General features: G+C 42.3%; 1 protein-coding gene across 1 annotated transcript in view; it reads left to right on the forward strand.

Annotated features, from left to right (window-relative positions):
• Nucleotides 1–20209, forward strand: part of FRAS1 (Fraser extracellular matrix complex subunit 1) — a 466514-nt gene that overhangs the window by 369974 nt on the left and 76331 nt on the right. The window contains exons 42-47 of the mRNA XM_022599506.3: nucleotides 1845–2035; nucleotides 3243–3396; nucleotides 4616–4879; nucleotides 6733–6921; nucleotides 8350–8469; nucleotides 8746–8925. Of these exons, the coding sequence (XP_022455214.2) occupies nucleotides 1845–2035; nucleotides 3243–3396; nucleotides 4616–4879; nucleotides 6733–6921; nucleotides 8350–8469; nucleotides 8746–8925 (1098 nt within the window). The remainder of the gene's footprint in view (nucleotides 1–1844; nucleotides 2036–3242; nucleotides 3397–4615; nucleotides 4880–6732; nucleotides 6922–8349; nucleotides 8470–8745; nucleotides 8926–20209) is intronic.

The following is a 20209-nucleotide window of genomic DNA, read 5'->3' on the forward strand; positions in this document are numbered from 1 at the left end:
AAACAGAATAATCATATTGTCTGGTATGAAATCTAACAGCATGGATAATCTACATTCCTTTAGTACCAGCACAACCAGGGCAGGGCCCACCTTGATTACCTGTCGGGCATCACCGTGTTCCAGTGCAATGCAGTCATAGATGTTCATGATGATAGCCTGCACACATCAAGAACTATTTAATTTGCACATAGTATATTCTGTTTAAGAAGGCAAGGAAGAACATTAATGAGAGAGATTTATGTGAATAAATAGAAGGACTTCCCTGGTGGCGCAGTGGTTGGAAGTCCGCCTGCCGATGCAGAGGACGCAGGTTCGTGCCCCGGTCTGGGAAGATCCCACATGCCGCGGAGCGGCTGGGCCCGTGAGCCATGGACGCTGAGCCTGCGCATCCGGAGCCTGTGCTCCGCAACGGGAGAGGCCACAACAGTGAGAGGCCCGCGTACCGCAAAAAAAAAAAAAAAAAAAAAAATATATATATATATATATATATATATGTATATATAAAAATAGAAGGTGCTGTTTTAAAAATTGAAAGGACGGTGCTTAAAGCTTCAGTGGCAGATTCACTTGTTGAACAGCTTGTTTTCTAAGACAGAAAGTAAGTCATTATTCTATTCAAGTATATTTTTAGGCACTGTTTACTTAGGCTATTTTTGACCCAAATAAAGATACTATATTTCTTATATTTATAGTGATCAAAGGAAAGAGAAAATAAAATTTGAAGGAATTATAGCAATTGCTTTTGGAAACCCTGAACTGTATGCCCTAGGGATTATCAGGTCACTGGTCACTTAGAGCCCTCTATTCTTCTGGTGTCAAGAGGAATCATATCTGAGGGGTAAAATTTAAGAAAATTCATGTCATTGAAAAAAATAATATTTGTCTTGAATTCTTATTTCAAAGAAATTATAAATGAAACATTTTCATTCCTAGTCTTTACATTGGGAGGTAAACGAAAAATGACCCTGTCTGCAATCTAGGAAGTCAATGGCCTTTTAATATATGACCTAATCTTTGCAAAGGACAATGAAGGAGGGAAAGAGAAAGGCTTATCGCTTTCAGATCTTCTATCTACACTTTTCTTTGTTGATGTATATCCAGGGAGTGTTTGAAGACACAGGGGTTTCTTTTTTCTTCTCTCTTTGGAAGAAAATGTAACAATTTAAAATCAATCAATTACAGAGACTTAGACCAAGTAAGAGACAAGTCACCCATCATTTAGACAGTGCTTACTCTTCCCCTTGGCCTTTGGGGTTGGGATGAAAAGAAGAGGTAACCAGAGCCAGCACTTTCTATGGAGCTCTGAATGGTACTTGAGCATCTCAGTACCTGAACTTCACCAGAGCTCTGGATGGTCCTTGAGCATCACAGTAGCCCTGGTGTACCATCCCAGGGGCTGAGCACTAGCCCATGCAGAGGTTTCCTTAAGGAACTGAATAGTCAAATGAAAACATGCTTAAGGAGATATTTCTTAGATAAAAAGGTATGCAGTTAACTTTTTCTTGTGTAAAGAAAGAAGGTTCCTCTTGCAGAGTGGTTTTGAAATTGACTAAAGCTTAAGGTAAAACCTTTACTATTGTATCAATACTTGTCCCATGACTTATTTTATCAAATATTTCTAACAAAACAACCACTGATTCTATGCTGTATGAAATAATAACATTCACAGTGCTTTCATACATGTTATCTCATTTGATTCCGATGTGTAGATGAAAACACTCTCCCACCTTTATTCTCAAACATATTTTCCTCTTCTGTTGATAGTGCTATCAGGCTTTCTGGTTCAGCCCAGGAAGCAGGAATTGATGGATCAAGGTAAAAGTTCCCTCTTGCTGTTGATGCAGGTGATCGATTTGGCCCTGGAACTACCAGTGACCTAGAAGCATCATTCCCTCTTCAAGATGTCCTGGAAAACTACATTTACTACTTTCAGAGTGTTCATGAAAGCATTGAGCCAACCCATGATATTTTCAGTTTTTATGTAAGTGATGGAGACAGTCGATCAGAAATCCACAGCATCAACATCACCATCGAGGTAAAGACTTTGGAAGTTGGATAAGTTGGGCCTTTGACCACAATATCACACCATTAGATAGCTTTATGTGAACTCAAAAGCAAAGCCGATTGGGTTTGACCTTGAGCTTTAGAGGTCAGTTTTTAAAATATAACCCTGACCTTTAGGAAACTTGTAGAATTAAGGCTGGCATTTGGGGATGGTCTGACTTGGAAATCAGAATTTCCATTCTGTTCTGTGTGAAAACAGTTTGTGAGGGTCAGACAGAGCAACCTTGCCAGTCTCATATTAGGTGAAAAATAACATATGCTTATTTTTCCCTGAAATTATTGTATGTGGTTCTATGTGCATACTTGCCTTTTCTTATATTTTTTAGTGCATTTATTCATTACACTGTAACGTGAAAGAAATGTGTTTCTCATTGCTGTGTTTATTCTCATTTGAGCAACTACATAGGCTTGCTCTGTCACCCCAGGGAGAGAGATAAAAGATAAAAATCAGAATGGAATGCCCTCTGCCTTGAGAAAATAAAACAGGGCACTCTCGGCGCCCTTCAGGGACAGTGGTTGAGGGGTGCTGGCACGAGGATGGGGGGGTCAAGGAGATATCTTTAGACACCCACAGTTTCAAATATGTGTCCTCCTACAGGTACTGTGCCATGCTTAGGCTTCTAAGACTGTTCTGATTTCAAATAATGTGCCCTTTTATCCCCCAAATATGCTTGTCTAACCACATGCCTGTATTTTTGGTCTGGAAAAATGTCATCCTTGTACCTATGGAAAATACCTGAGAAGATTTCTGTAGCATGTCCATCAGTGTCTTTTCAAGGGGATATTTGGTTTGTGTGACCTGCTCGCCTTTCAACCTAACCATTTTGAGTGGGAATTAAAGATGGTGACATATTAGATACAAACTACTATGCATAAAATAAACACCAAGGACCTACTGTATAGCACAGGGAACTATATCCAATATCTCATAATGATCTATAATGGAAAATAATCTGAAAAAATATATCTATATAACTGAACCTCTTTGCTGTATACCTGAAACTAACACAACTATGTTTCAATAATAATAATAATAACAATAAAAGACAGTGACACGTTACATGCTATTTCGGTAGTAAAGTTAATGTGGTGGTGTTACTTTCTCTGAATAATGCATGTTATTTTTTTCTTCTTAAACCAGTATCTGTGTGAGACCTAATATTTTATGCTTTAATCAGAGGAACAATGACGAGCCTCCCAGAATGACCTTGCGGCCCCTTGGCGTGCAGCTGAGCTCGGGAGTGGTGATAAGCAATTCTTCTTTGAGCCTGCAGGACCTGGACACTCCAGATAACGAGCTGATTTTTGTATTGACAAAAAAGCCTGGCCATGGTAGGACACAACTGCTATGGGAAGCTTCTTAATTGAGGTGCCCAACGGGTTATTAGAATAAACACATAGATTTCAGCCGATCATTCCTCTGCCTTGCTGGTGTGTAGTCCGTTCTTTGCATCAAAGTATAATCAAATTCACAGCTAGCTAATGTTCTTTGGGGTCACAGTAGACTCTGGTTGCTCTGAAAGCCTGAATCCTGGGTAATTGGTGTCTCTGAAATTCAATTTCAGCTGTTTTCTTGCTTTCTTATGTAACCTTAGGCAAAATAAGTTTTCAGAATCTGCACATCCTCTTCTCAGAGTAGGCATCATTGCTTGATCATCCTGGGCCATTGCATGCAAGGAACAGCATAGCAGCCTTGAAATTAATCACAAAAGGTGTTCACTTCAGGCTAGAGGCGTGGTAGACGTCTTTATGAGCTTGTTCCTTTTGCAAAGAAAGCACTTTTCCTGATTAAACCAGAAGTTTAGAAAACCACCATGGGACTCTTCTACGTACTTCTTTTCTAAGTGCCATCCCCCTAGTATTAGCTAAAGCTCTGCAACTTTCTTCTCCCAAGTGGTATCTTACTCCACCCTAATGGCTATTGGCCTTTTGAAGATGAAACTGTTGTTGATGGAGAGCTGGCAGGGGAGGTTGTTGGTCATTGCATTTTAGCTTGCCTTCATCCACTTTCACTTTCTTTAATGAAGCACTTTAACTGCCCCTTTGTGGCGCACATGACCTTGAAAACAGAAAAATATGCCTCAGCCCAAAGATGCTTAGTGTCTTTCTGAATTTAAAAGGAATTTAAAACGTATTCCTCTCTCCCACCCCAGATGCCCCAGGCGGAAGGCAGCAAGTGGAGAGTGCTATTTTCACCTTGCAGAAGGTGAAAATAAGGTTTAGATAACGAAGTGAGTTTGAATTCATGGAGAGAGACTTGATTCCTAAGCCACCATATTACTGTATCCATCTGTGTCTCCTTAAGAGGTTTTTAACCAGGAAAAGCAGAACTTCGTCTTCTTTATTTGGAGATGAGGCCATAGAGCAGCACCCTGTACTTCTATGTAAAATGCTGATTTGTTGGTCATTTATTTATGTGCCACCATGAGCCTCTGAGGGGCTTGGCATTCTACCCAGGCTCAAGCAGTTGACAAAATCATGCAGTGTTTTGGTGCCATATGTACTCTACCATTGTTTGTTTGTTTCTTTCTTTTTTTCGCTTCCTTCCTAGGTCATCTGCTCCGGAGGCAAACTGCTTCTGAGCCTCTGGAGAATGGGAGGGTTTTGGTCCAGGGCTCCTCCTTCACCTACCAGGATATCCTGGCCGGGCTGGTTGGGTACATGCCTGGTGGTCCTGGTGTGGCAGTGGATGAGTTCCGGTTCTCCCTCACTGATGGACTCCACACAGACACAGGGAGGATGGAGATATACATAGAGCTGCCTACAGGTGACACCCCCAACTTGGCTGTAAACCAAGGCCTCCAGCTGTCAGCAGGTACCACAGGGATGGAAGAGAGTGGCTGTGGTTTCTTCTTTGTTGGTGTGCAGTACTTCCTTCCATATCAGCTCAGCTCTGTGGGAGGATCTTGAACTGGGTGTGCAGAATCTGGGGAGACTAGTGTTGGGGAGAACTGTTTGTTTGGGGACACTAAGAGTTGTGAATGACAAATGTGAAACCTCTGAAGTTCTTTGGACCTCTGTCTGTGAATCTGAGAAAAGATTGAGAAGAGCTTATAGTATTCCCAAGGTCCACAGAAATCTTCAACTATGCAACTACTCGTAGGCCCAGGTCTCTTAGAACATTGCTACTACCCAACCCCATGGAAACAAACAACAAAATCTAGCAGGATTTTCAAGATGCTTATTTAAAAAAAAAAAAAAAAGGCATGGAGGGGCAATTGGGAAGTCATCATGCACCAAGAGAGATTATGTAAATAATTGAGAACCATTAGATATGGTGTTCTAGGGTCTAATGTTCACAATTTTACTTATGGATAAGCAACACTGAAGGACCTGTGACACATGTCAGTCTTGGAGTCAGTTTGCAGTAGAGAGTTACTTAGAGAGTGGGCTTTTTTCCACAGAGCATCTGTGTCCCACTGGAGTTCCGTTTGCTTGTTTATTCTTAGTTTCATATGTATTTTGTAGTGAAAAATATATGGTATAATGGTATTTGAAAATTTGGAGATTCCCAAAGGTCTCAAGTATTAGCTCTGGGACTCAACTTTGCCCTATTTACAAGCTAATAAGTTATCCTTTTACTGTTTCATGGATGCTGGTAGAAGACACGAGATTCCTTGGTCAGAGACAAAGTACTTTGTGACAGCACAGCAGGCAGCATTGCCAAGAGCAATTTTGCATCTATTCGCAATGCCCTCCAAGTCCCATGGGGGTGATGCAGAGGGCCCAGATGAATACCTCTGTGTGCAGTGTAATGCATTACAGAAGAGGAGCACTGAGCTTGGGGAGCTCCCCATGTTACAGTAGCGATAAGCAAGCCTGATCTTTGTCCCAGAGGAAGATGTCACCTCATCCCTCAGGGCTACTCGCTGAGAATGGCCTGATAATGAGTGGTCAGGCCCTGCATTCTTGGCGTTACCCAGCAAGAACATGCAGGGACACTCAGGGCCCATGGTGGGTTGCCACTCCAAACACTAGGATGTATTACACATGAGTGACTAGGACCTACTTTATCAGAATTTACTATTTTTAATGTGAGAAAATGGCTGGAGAGGAAAGCGAGGGGGAAGACCCTGAGAAGACGTGTTTTCCAGGAGACAGTGCCTTGTCTCCAATACCCAACACCTGTGCAAGCCTTCCAGGGCCCAGCGCTCGGGCCTCCCTGCTCTGTAACCCTCACCATATATTCTGTCTTGAGGAACAATGATCCTGACTATTCAGTCTGAGAGGGCAACAGATATGTTTGTGAGTTTATGTAAAGCTGTTTTTTTATGATTTGGTGATCCTTAAGTAAATAAATTAGGTCCAAGCAGGTTTCATCATGGGTCTGGGAATCCTTTATATCATAGAACTAGGAGTTATTACATAGATCTAGACACTAACTGAAAGGTCACGGGCATAGGGCAAGTACAGGTAGAGAGTGAAAGTGGATCAGAAGAGAAAAGGGGCTCAGATCTAAACTCAAGGGGTGATTAGCAAATTGGGAAGTCGGGATTATTCACTTATGGAAATTAAACTTTATTCAGCTGGAAACAGAAGGGCAGGCAGCTGACACTTCCTTAGACCAGGGAGTGTGTGTTAACTTAGTCTCCAGTCTCCTAAAATCATTTGACATCCTATTCAAAAGCAGTGATGGGGAATGACCTAATCTATCCCATTCTCTTCCAGGGTCCGTCGCACCCATCACAGAACAGCACTTGAAAGTGACAGATACTGACTCAGGTGACCATCAGGTGATGTACATCTTGAAGGAAGATCCTGGTGCAGGGCGCCTGCAGTTGGTAAAGCATGATAGCCTGGAGCAAATCTCCGTTAAAGGCCCTGTCCAAAGTTTCACCCAGGCTGACATCAGCCAAGGTCAGCTGCTTCTCTTCTGCCAACCCAGACTTCCAGAAACTCCACCCCCAGTAGTCACATGGGAGATAAGTGCCTGGTAGCCTATGGCAGCAAACTGAGCACTTTTGTTTTGAATTAAGAGCTGAGTTATAGCTTCATTTATTCTTTCTTGTCTCCTCAATTTTTTTGGTTTTGCAAAAAAACTCTCCTTCTTGACTAAGATGTGTTCATGCTTTAACATAGCATTGATGAAATTGGGGGCTATTATAGACGAAAAAATCATTTTGACTTGCTATGATGCTAAAAATGTGTGTGAGAGAGAGAGGAAAAAGAAGTGAATTGGGATGGATTAAGGTGAAAATTATGCCTGCCTGAGGGGAACAATTTATATCTCTTTCCAGCTCCCCAAAGAGCACAAGTTAATGAACTAAGCAAAATGGAAGGGCATAAATTGGAGCTGCCTGAGGGAGATTACATAGCTCATCCCTCATCCCATAGCTCCAGGAAATGCTGATGTAATGTAAAAGCATAAATTTTAAATGCTACATAGTTACTGTACAGTGCTTTCAGGGGTAAGAAAGGAAAGAAAGTTACATATTTGGGAGGAAAGTAATCCAACGTCATGTAATGATGTGCAGTTCCATTTAGAGGTGGAAATGTGTCCCCCTAGGAGCAGAAGGTCCCGTCTGCCCTAACGCCCAAAACTGATAGCAGCCAAAATCTCATTAGACATGTTTAGTGAAGGGAGTGGAATAAGTCCTTAATTTTTCCATGCCTCAGTGTCCCTTTTTAGAATATGAGAGCAGCACCTCTCCCTAGATGTTTGGCTATCTTTTCATTGCTAGGTATTTATAAGTGATGCTGTGGGTTAACAAAAATGTAATATATTGCATTTTTCCCTTTGGATCCATTTGACTTCTAGGTAGAGTTTATTTATTTTGTTCATCTATTTCTTTGTTGGTTGGTTATATCTGGTGTCTTTCCTATAATGAATTAAGGCTGTACTGGGAAATGGGAGTGACAGCTTCTGGGAGAATGTGGGCTGCAGCTCTCTGTCCTCTTGCCCTGTGACATGGATATTTAACAGGGTCACACCAGTGACGTGGGTCCGGTCAGTGCACATTTTCCACGTGGGCAGTTTTGCTGATCTAGTTATTCATGAGACTTCTTTAGAGTCTTCCACAGACGCCAAGCCTCAACTGTAAGCAATGCTACTTGCTACTTAGGATGGTTTTATCATGATGGAGTCATTGATGACGAGGGAGTTGCTAGTGGGAGATGAAAGGGAGGAAATGAAAATATTAGATTAAAATGTCAAAAGCAATGTCTAAGTGAGAAGGGGTTAATTGATTCACTGGTGTGAATACCAACTGGATTCTCACCTGACATTTCAGAAATAAGGGCAGAAAACACTAATAGCAAATTTTGATTTTCTTGTCCTTGTTACAGGCCACGTAGAATACAGTCATGGAAAAGGAGAATCTGGCGGGAGCTTTGCTTTTAAATTTGATGTGGTTGATGGAGAAGGCAACAAATTGATCGGCCAGTCATTTTCCATCAGTGTTTTGGGTAAGGGGGCACTGGGTTTCTAAAAGTCCTCCAGCAGTTCTGAGGTCATATGGCGCACACTGTGCTCACCTTGAGGCTTGAGCCTTTCCTTTAGGTGCTCGTGTGGAAATCTGGAATCATATCCTGTCTGTTGTGCGAAGCCGTGGCTCCTTGATACGCTCTCTGAGGGACGGGCCTGGAGACTATTCTGATCTTACCCCTGGACACCAGGCCCAGAATTGAAGGAAGGGGGCTAAAAATGATCCCGTTTCAAATCACTCTTTCTGATATTTTCAGAAGACAAATCCCCACCAGTCATCACCACCAATAAAGGGCTGGTCTTGGATGAAAACTCGATGAAGAAAATCACCACTCTGCAGCTCTCTGCCACTGACCAGGAGACGGAGCCTGCAGAACTGATCTACAGAATCACCAGAGCGCCCCAGCTGGGCCACCTGGAACACACAGCATCACCAGGTAAGCCCATCATCTCTGACTTCATCAAACCAAAAGCTGGGATTTAGGAAGTGCTGGGGGCAGCCACACTACGTGTACACACTCACCTTGAATCTGCCTTTGTTAGTATTTACTTTTGGCATCACTAGTTCTGACCATTATATACTGCCTTGCATTATACTTAGAACAAAGTATGCTCAATAATTGCTTACTGGAAGTTGAATTAAAAATTACCATTTGATATAAACAGTCTTGGCTCCATAACTAGAATTCAGCAAATAGCAAGTGAGCATGTGTGTTGAGTAAGACCTTGGTTTAGCTGCTACAGAGGAAAAAAAAAAAAGATAAATAAGATATAACCACAACCTTTAGAGTCCTCTATTGGATAAGATAAGGAACCTCTGCATATAATCATACACAAGGGAAGAAGATAGCAGGTATTTTAAGAACTGTATAAACCTGCTATCATAGGAGTTCAAAAGTGAAAGAGGCTGCATCGGGTGTGAAGGTGCAAAGAGGTGGCATTTAACAGTGCACTTGAAAGACAGAATTTGGGCTGACAGAAATTGTGTTATTTCCAGAGACACGAACAGCATGTGGGCACATTCCAAAAATCATGAGAGGGCCAGTTTTGCTAAAGCATATATTCTGAAAATAGTAGTTGATTGGGCTCATGGGTAGATTGAGATTTTTATGGAGGGTCTTCAGAGTGGCGATCAGTAATCCCTATTTAATTCAATAGGCAATAGGGAGCCACTGCAGAATTATGAACCAGGAGGGGAAGTGAAATTCATCTAGTGTCCAACAGGATGAACTGAAAGAAAAAGGAGGCAGTGCCATTGGGTAGGAAGTTTCTCATTTGGCCAGATGCAAGGTAGTGAGGTTTCACATGGAGGGGCTGCAGTGGGAATAGTAAGATGAGAATAATATAAGGGATTATTCCTGGCACCTCGTAAGTATCCAGTAAACAGTAGATGGTGGAAGGAAGGAAGGAAGCAGTTAATTTCAGGAGGAGAATCTATAGAACTTGGCAGCTTGATTGGATGTGAGGGATAAGAGATATTTGCTGAATAAACAACCTAAAAGTAGAATTGTTTTTATTTGGTCCATCATAGAAGAAGTGTCAGCTTGCAGGAAATTTAGATCATTGTTTTCTTTGGATTTCAGGTTACAGATTCTTCATTCATTCAACCACGGAAATAGCAAAACAGAGAAAGTACTTGCCCTGACGCTGGGAATCAGATAGTAAGCAAACAAGCAAGCAAATATATCATATGTCAATGGTGATGAGTTAGGGGGTGAAATGAGGGCGTTCTTAGGGTGCAGGGAGCAAGGAGGCGAGGGAAGGCCTCCCTAACAATAAGATGACATATGAGCAGAGATCTGAACGAAGTGAGGGAGCCAGCCATGCCGACATGTAAAGGAAAGCATTCCAGACAGGGGATTGGTGAGTGTCAACATCCTGAGGTGGGATCAGCCAGGCCTATCACATTCCAGATGCAGCAAGGAGACCAGTATGGCTGGGGCGGAGTGAGCTGGGGAGAGAGTGGAGAGGCATGGAGGACCGCACTGGAGGGGGAGCCAGTGGGGGTGAATGTGTCTGGGTCCAGCGTGATGGTGGAGGAGGGAGTTATGTGTATGGTGGGAGGGCATGGGGAAGGATGGACAGATTGGCCAAAATCCCTAATGCAAATTAAAGCCAGTGCCCTCCCCTTTTGTCCCAGAGTTCCTGGGGGCAGTATGCAGATCAGCACTCCCAAGACCTTGGCTGCATGGGATACCTGATAAATCATTCATGGGCTAACTGCTCCTGCCAGAATTCTGTCAGGTTGTTGATTACATCTCTCCAAAGATGAAAGGGCAGACTCTTGGCTGTTGTGTTGGGCAACTGCATTTACACTGCACAGAGCTCCAAAAGGCCCGGAGCTTCACGCAAGGCACTGCCAGCTGCTGGTAAGTCCCAGCCCTGGCTCTCCTCTGACCCCCAGGCTGTGTTGAGTCCTGTGTGAGGCTGCCCCAAATTCGCTTTTTCTGTTTTTACAGTCTCAGCCTTCACTGGGCTTAAATCCTGGACGCCAAGACCAGGCCAGCACTGCTCAGGGTACCACCCAAAGGGGATCACACTTCTCCCTCCTCTTGGGAAAGCAGCCTCCCGAAACAGAGGGAGGGGACGCTTCCTTCACCTGCCCTTTCCCACCAGGCTTGACTACCTAATCCACGTTCTCTCCCGCCCCCACCATTTCTTCTCAATCCTCCTGTTTCTAGAGATTCTAAGTAGACCAGATAGGAAGATCTTGACTCTTGGGGGCCCCTCTCCATCTCTAATGGAGCAGGGCTTCCCTGCCCCTCCCACACCATCAGCCCCGCTGTCCTTTCTGTAGCGTTTAGTCAGCATTCTCTCCTTCCCTGTGTCTCCTAAGCGGAACTGTATTCATGAATTCAATTCTTTTGAAATGTCAAAGCTCTCCCTTCAGAGGAAGTCCATGCTGTTTACGGATCACCCTTTCTGAAGGCAGCTGGCTACAGCTTGGAGAAAAGCACCTCACCCCGTTTGTCTCCATGGGTGACAATAGGTCTACTAGGAGCTGAGGCTGGGCTGGAGCCTGTTTCCAAGAAGAGCAGAACAGCTTCTAGACCAGTGTCTCTAGTGCAAGCACTGAGATATTTGGGGACTGGATGCCTCTGGGAATTATCATTTGCCACCGGTGCTTGCAGACATCCTCTCGATGGTTAACTATGAAGTGTACTTAGCCTTATGCCATCTCGCTTAGTCAGCTGACTGTGATTGTTGTCTTTAGATAGAAAAGGTGTGAAGGTCCTCTTTTCTCCCCTCAAGGCGTCACAGGGAGCCACGTGTCCATGGGAACCGTGCGGAAGACAGACACGAACCTCCTCCCACAGAGGAGGGCCACGTGAGGCTCTAGTCCCTCTGTGGGCTCTTGGCAAGGTTGAGGGCCCACACCCTCATGTCAGTGACCCTAAGTACCCTCTTATTCTTGGGAAATTAGAGTAAGGAGTTATATTATCAGGATAGAAGGTAAGCTGCTGGAACAAAGAGACTGCAAAATACAGTACCTTCCACAAGAACTTTATTTTTGCTCACAGCAAAATCCAGAGGCAGGTGGCCCAGAATGTGCTGTCATCATCCCCCAACCAGCAGCCAGGGAGGAAAGACCAGGGGCGCCCACATCCATTTGTTTTCCAGGAGTATTACTGGAAGAACCCATATCCTTTTTTTTTTTAAGTCATCATTTTTTTTTTAACATCTTTATTGGAGTATAATTTCTTTACAATGGTGTATTAGTTTCTGCTACGTAACAAAGTGAGTCAGCTATACATATACATGTATCCCCATATCCCCTCCCTCTTGTGTATCCCTCCCACCCTCCCTAGCACACCCCTCTAGGTGTGTAGCACAGAGCTGATCCCCCTTGCGATGCAACTGCTTCCCAGTAGCTATCTATTTTACATTTGGTAGTGTATACATGTCAGTGCCACTCTCTTACTTTGTCCCGGTTACCCTTCCCCCTCCCTGTGTCCTCAAGTCCATTCTCTACGTCTGTGTCTTTACTCCTCTCCTACCCCTACGTTCTTCAGAATTTTTTTTTTTTTTTAGATTCTATATATATATATACTAGCATACAATATTTGTTTTTCTCTTTCTGACTTACTTCACTTTGTATGACAGATTCTACGTCCATCCACCTCACTACAAATAACTCAATTTCGTTTTGTTTTATGGCTGGGTAATATTCCATTGTATATATATGCCACATCTTCTTTATCTATTCATCTGTTGATGGACACTTAGGTTGCTTCCTGGCTATTGTAAATAGCGCTGCAATGAACATTGTGGTGCATGACGCTTTTTGAATTATGGTTTTCTCAGGGTATATGCCCAATACTGGGATTGCTGGGTCATATGGTAGTTCTATTTTTAGTTTTTTAAGGAACCTCCATACTGTTCTCCATAGTGGCTGTATCAATTTACCTTCCCACCAACAGTGCAAGAGAGTTCCCTTTTCTCCACACCCTCTCCAGCATTTATTATTTGTAGTCTTTTTGATGATGGCCATTCTGACTGGTGTGAGGTGATACCTCACTGTGGTTTTGATTTGCATTTCTCTAATGATTAGTGATGTTGAGCATCCTTTCATGTGTTTCTTGGCAATCTGTATAGCTTCTTTACAGAAATGTCTATTTAGGTCTTCTGCCCATTTTTGGATTCGGTTGCTTATTTTTTGGATATTGAGCTACATGAGATGCTTGTATATTTTGAAGATTAATCCTTTGTCAGTTGCTTCATCTGCAAATATTTTCTCCCATTCTGAGGGTTGTCTTTTCGTCTTGTTTATAGTTTCCTTTGCTGTGCCAAAGCTTTTAAGTTTCATTAGGCCCCATTTATTATTTTTTGTCTTTATTTCCATTTCTCTAGGAGGTGGCTCAAAAAGGGTCTGGCTGTGATTTATGTCATAGAGTGTTCTGCCTATGTTTTCTTCTAAGAGTTTTATAGTGTCTGACCTTACATTTACATCTGTAATCCTTTTGTATACAGTGTTAAGGAGTGTTCTAATTTCATTCTTTTACATGTAGTTGTCCAGTTTTTCCAGCACCACTTATTGAAGAGGCTGTCTTTTTTCTTTTGTATATTCTTGCCTCCTTTATCAAAGATAAGGTGACCATATGTGTGGGAGTTTATCTCTGGGGTTTCTATCCTGTTCCATTGATCTATATTCTGTTTTTGTGCCATACCATACTGGCTTCATTACTGTAGCTTTGTAGTATAGTCTAAAGTCCAGGAGCCTGATTTCTTCAGGTCTGTTTTTCTTTCTAAATATTGCTTTGACTATTTGGCGTCTTTTGTGTTTCCATACAAATTGTGAATTTTTTTGTCCTAGTTCTGTGAAAAATGCCATTGGTAGTTTGACAGGTATTTCATTGAATCTGTACATTGCTTTGGGTAGTAGAGTCATTTTCACTATGTTGATTCTTCCAATCCAAGAACATGGTATATCTCTCCATCTGTTTGTATCGTCTTTAATTTATTTCATCAGTGTCTTATAGTTTTCTGCATACAGGTCTTTTGTCTCCTTAAGTAGGTTTACTCCTAGGTATCTTATTCTTTTTGTTACAATGGTAAATGGGAGTGTTTCCTTAATTTCTCTTTCAGATTTCTCCTCATTAGTGTACAGGAATGCAAGAGATTTCTGTGCATTAATTTTGTATCCTGCTACTTTACCAAATTCATTGATTAGCTCTAGTAGTTTTCTGGTAGCATCTTTAGGATTCTCTATTTATAGTATCATGTCTTCTGCAAACAGTGACAGTTTTACTTCTTCTTTTCCGATTTGGATTCCTTTTATTTCTTTTTCTTCTCTGACTGCTGTGACTAAAACTTCCAAAACTGTATTGAATAATAGTGGTGAGAGTGGGCAACCTTGTCTTGTTCCTGACCTTACTGGAAATGGTTTCAGTTTTTCACCATTGAGAGTGATGTTGGTTGTGCGTTTGTCATATATGGCCTTTATTATGTTGAGGTAAATACCCTCTGTGCCTACTTTCTGGAGGGTTTCTGTCATAAATGGGTGTTGAATTTGCTCGAAAGATTTTTCTGCATCTATTGAGATAATCATATGGTTTTTCTCCTTCAGCTTGTTAATATGGTTTATCACATTGATTGATTTGCGTATATTGAAGAATCCTTGCATTCCTGGGATAAACCCCACTTGATCATGGTGTATGATCCTTTTAATGTGCTGTTGGATTCTGTTTGCTAGTATTTTGTTGAGGATTTTTGCATCTATGTTCATCAGTGATATTGGCCATAGTTTTCTTTCTTTGTGACATCTTGTCTGGTTTTGGTATCAAGCTGATGGTGGCCTCGTAGAATGAGTTTGGGAGTGTTCCTCCCTCTGCTATATTTTGGAAGCGTTTGAGAAGGATAGGTGTTAGCTCTTCTCTAAATGTTTGATAGAATTCTCCTGTGAAGCCATCTGGTCCTGGGCTTTTGTTTGTTGGAAGATTTTTAATCACAGTTTCAATTTCATTGCTTGTGATTGGTGTGTTTATATTTTCTATTTCTTCCTGCTTCAGTCTCAGGAGATTGTGCATTTCTAAGAATTTGTCCATTTCTTCCAGGTTGTCCATTTTATTGGCATATAGTTGCTTGTAGTAATCTCTCATGATCCTTTGTATTTCTGCAGTGTCAGTTATTACTTCACCTTTTTCATTTCTAATTCTGTTGATTTGAGTCCTCTCCCTTTTTTCTTGATGAGCCTGGCTAATGGTTTATCAATTTTGTTTATCTTTTCAAAGGACCAGCTTTTAGTTTTATTGATCTTTGCTATCATTTCCTTCATTTCTTTTTCATTCATTTCTGATCTGGTGTTTATGATTTCTTTCCTTCTGCTAATTTTTGGGGGTTTTTGTTCTTCTTCTCTAGCTGCTTTAGGTGTAAGGTTAGGTTGTTTTTTTGAGATTTTTCTTGTTTCTTGAGGTAGGATGGTATTGCTATAAACTTCCCTCTTAGAACTGCTTTTGCTGCATCCCATAGGTTTTGGGTCATCGTGTTTTCATTGTCATTTTTTTCTAGGTATTTTTTGATTTCGTCTATGCTTTCTTCAGTGATCTCTTGGTTATTTAGTAGTATATAGTTTAGCGTCCATGTGTTTGTATCTTTTACAGTGTCTTTCCTGTAACTGATATCTAGTCTTACAGCATTGTGGTTGGAAAAGATACTTGATATGATTTCAATTTCCTTAAATTTACCAAGGCTTGATTTGTGACCCAAGATATGCTCTCTCCTGGAGAATGTTCCATGAGCACCTGAGAAGAAACTGTATTCTGTTGTTTTTGGATGGAATGTTCTATAAATATCAATTAAGTCCATCTTGTCTAATGTGTCATTTGAAGCTTGTGTTTCCTTATTTATTTTCATTTTGGATGATCTGTCCATTGGTGAAATGGGGTGTTAAAGTCCCCCACTATTACTGTGTTACTGTCAATTTCCCCTTATATGGCTGTTAGCATTTGCCTTATGTATTGAGGTGCTCCTATGTTCAGTGCATAAATATTTACAATTGTTTATCTTCTTCTTGGATTGATCACTTGATCATTATGTAGTGTCCTTCTTTGTGGCTTGTAATAATCCTTATTTTAACATCTATTTTGTCTGATATGAGAATTGCTACTCCAGCTTTCTTTTGATTTCCATTTGCATGGAATATCTTTTTCCATCCCCTCACTTTCAGTCTGTATGTGTCTTTAGGTCTGAAGTGGGTCTCTTGTAGACAGCATATATACAGGTCTTGTGTTTTTATCCATTCAGCCAGTCTATGTCTTTTGGTTGGAGCATTTAATCCATTTACATTTAAGGTAATTATCAATATGTATGTCCCTATTACCAGTTTCTTAATTGTTTGGGTTTGCTATTGTAGGTCCTTCCTTCTCTTGTGTTTCCTGCCTAGAGAAGTTCCTTTAGCACTTGTTGTAAAGCTGGTTTGGTGGTGCTGAATTCTCTTAGCTTTTGCTTGTCTGTAAAGGTTTTAATTTCTCTGTCAAATCTGAATGAGATCCTTGCTGGGAAGAGTAATTTTGGTTGTAGGTCTTTCCCTTTTATCAGTTTAATTATGTCCTGCAACACCATTCTGGGTTGCAGCATTTCTGCTGAAAGATCAGCTGTTAACCTGATGGGGATTCCCTTATATGTTATTTGTAGCTTTTCCCTTGCTGTTTGTAATATTTTTTCTTTGTATTTAATTTTTGATAGTTTGATTAATATGTGTCTTGGATTTCTCCAAAGAAGATATACAGTTTACCAACAAACACATGAAAGAATGCTCAACATCACTAATCATTAGAGAAATGCAAATCAAAACTACAATGAGGTATCACCTCACACCAGTCAGAATGGCCATCATCAAAAAATCTACAAATAATAAATGCCGGAGAGGGTGTGGAGAAACGGGAACCCTCTTACACTGTTGGTGGGAATGTAAATTGATACAGCCACTATGGAGAACAGAATGGAGGTTCCTTAAAAAACTAAAAATAGAACTACCATACAACCCAGCAATCCCACTACTGGGCATACACCCTGAGAAAACCATCATTCAAAAAGAGTCATGTACCACAACGTTCATTGCAGCTCTATTTACAGTAGCCAGGACATGGAAGCAACCTAAGTGTCCATTGACAGATGAATGGATAAAGAAGATGTGGCACATATATACAATGGAATATTACCCAGCCATAAACAGAAACGAAACTGAGTTATTTGTAGTGAGGTGGATGGACCTAGAGTCTGTCATACAGAGTGAAATAAGTCAGAAAGAGAAAAACAAATACCGTATGTTAACACATATATGTGGAATCTAAAAAAAAGAAGAAAAAAATGGTTCTGAACAACCTAGGAGCAGGACTGGAATAAAGACACAGACCTACTAGAGAATGGACTTGAGGACATGAGGAGGGGGAAGGGTAAACTGGAATGAATTTAGAGTGGCCTGGACATATATACACTACCAAATGTAAAATAGCTAGCTAGTGGGAAGCAGCCGGATAGCACAGGGAGATCGGCTGGGTGCTTTGTGACCACCTAGAGGGGTGTGCTAGGGAGAGTGGGAGAGAGACGCAAGAGGGAGGACATATGGGGATATATGTACATGTATAGCTGTTTCACTTTGTTATAAAGCAGAAACTAACACACCAGTGTAAAGCAATTATACTCCAATAAAGATGTTAAAAAATATATATATGTGTGTCTTGGTGTGTTTCTCCTTGGATTTATCCTGTGTGGGACTCTCTGTGCTTCCTGGACTTGATTGACTATTTCCTTTCCCATATTAGGGAAGTTTTCAACTATAATCTGTTCAAATATTTTCTCAGTCCCTTTCGTTTTCTCTTCTTCTTCTGGGACCCCTATATTTCAAATTTTGGTGCGTTTAATGTTGTCCCAGAGGTCTCTGAGGCTGTCCTCAATTCTTTTCATTCTTTTTTCTTGATTCTGCTCTGAAGTAGTTATTTCCACTATTTTATATTCCAGGCCACTTATCTGTTCTTCTGCCAGAGTTATTCTGCTATTGATTCCTTGTAGAGAATTTTTAATTTCATTTATTGTGTTGTTCATCATTGTTTCTTTGCTCTTTCATTCTTCTAAGTCCTTGTGAAATGTTCCTTGTATTTTCTCCATTCTATTTCCATGATTTTGGATCATCTTTACTATCAGTGCTCTGAATTCTTTTTCAGGTAGACTGCCTATTTCCTCTTCATTTGTTTGTTCTGGTGGGTTTTTATCTTGCTCCTTCATGTGCAGTGTGTTTCTCTGTCTTCTCATTTTGCTTACTGTGTTTGGGGTCTCCTTTTCACAGGCTGCAGGTTCATAGTTCCTGTTGTTTTTGGTGTCTGCCCCCAGTGGGTAAGGTTGGTTCAGTGGGTTGTGTATGCTTCCTGGTGGAGGGGACTGGTGCCTGTGTTCTGGTGGATGAATCTGGATCTTGTCTTTCTGGTGGGCAGGAGCACGTCCAGTGGTGTGTTTTGGTGTGCCTGTGAACTTATTATGATTTTAGGCAGCCTCTCTGCTAATGTGTGGGGTTGTGTTCCTGTCTTGCTAGTTGTTTGGCATAGGGTGTGCAGCACTGAATCTTGCTGGTCGTTGAGTGGAGCTGGGTCTTAGTGTTGAGATGGAGTTCTCTGGGAGAGCTCTCTCTGATTGAAATTACGAGGGGCTGGGAGGTCTCTGGTGGACCAATGTCCTGAACTTGGCTCTCCCATCTCAGAGGTTCATGCCTGATACCCGGCCAGAGCACCAAGACCCTGTCAACCACACAGCTCAGAAGAAAATGGAGGGCTTCCCTGGTGGCACAGTGGTTGAGAGTCCGCCTGCCGATGCAGGGGACACGGGTTCGTGCTCCGGTCCTGGAAGATCCCACATGCCGCGGAGCGGCTCGGGCCACTGAGCCTGCGCGTCCGGAGCCTGTGGTCCGCAACGGGAGAGGCCATAACAGTGAGAGGCCCGCGTATGGGGGGAAAAAAAAAGGGGAGAAAAGAAAAGAAAGAAAAATAAATTAAATGAATAAAGTCATTTTAAAAATATACTATTAAAGTAAAAAAGTAATAAAAACAAGAAGAGAACAACCAAACCAATAAACAAATCCACCAATGATAACAAGCACTAAAAACTGTACTAAAAACAAAATGGACAGACAGAACCCTAGGACAAATGGTAAAAGCAAACCTATACAGACAAAATCACATGAAGAAGTATACACATAGACACTCACAAAAGGAGAAAAAGGAAAATATATACATATATATATTAAAAAAAGGGAAGAGAGCAACCAAATCAATAAACAAATCTACCAATAATAATAAGCTCTAAATACTAAACTAAGATTAACATAAAACTAGAAACAAATTAGACACAGAAAGCAAACCCCAAGTCTACAGGTGCTCCCAAAGTCTTCCGCCTCAATTTTGGGATGATTCATTGTCTATTCAGGTATTCCACAGATGCAGGGTACATCAAGTTGATTGTGGAGATTTAATCCGCTGCTCCTGAGGCTGCTGGGAGAGATTTCCCTTTCTCTTCTTTGTTCGCACAGCTCCCGGGGTTCAGCTTTGGATTTGGCCCTGCCTCTGCGTGTAGGTCGCTGGAGGGCGTCTGTTCTTCGCTCAGACAGGGCGGGGTTAAAGGAGCAGCTGCTTCGGGGGCTCTGGCTCACTCAGGCCGGCGGGGGGTGGGGGGGTGGGGGGGTGGGGGGGTGGGGGGGTGGGGGGGAGCGAGGGAGGGGTATGGAATGCAGGGCGAGCCTGTGGCGGCAGGGGCCTGTGTGACATTGCAACAGCCTGAGGCGCGCCGTGCGTTCTTCCGGGGGAGTTGTCCCTGGATCACGGGACCCTGGCAGTGGCGCGCTGCACAGGCTCCCGGGAGGGGAGGTGTGGATAGTGACCTGTGCCTGCACACAGGCTTCTTGGTGGCTGCAGCAGCAGCCTTAGTGTTTCATGTCCGTCTCTGGTGTCCACGCTGATAGCTGCGGCTCATGCCCTTCTCTGGAGCTCGTTTATGTGGTGCTCTGGATCCCCTCTCCTCGCGCACCCCAAAACAATGGTCTCTTGCCTCTTAGGCAGGTCCAGACTTTTTTCCGAACTCCCTCCTGGCTAGCTGTGGTGCACTAGCCCCCTTCAGGTTGTGTTCACACAGCCAACCCCAGTCCTCTCCCTGGGATCTGACCTCAGAAGCCCGAGCCTCAGCACCCAGCCCCGCCCTGCCCCAGTGGGTGAGCAGACAAGCCTCTCAGGCTGGTGG

The sequence above is a fragment of the Delphinapterus leucas genome, chromosome 5 (assembly GCF_059928025.1).
Source record: "Delphinapterus leucas isolate spDelLeu-1000000601 "Yukka" chromosome 5, BTC_Dleu_Yukka2, whole genome shotgun sequence".
NCBI classification, from domain to species: domain Eukaryota; kingdom Metazoa; phylum Chordata; class Mammalia; order Artiodactyla; family Monodontidae; genus Delphinapterus; species Delphinapterus leucas.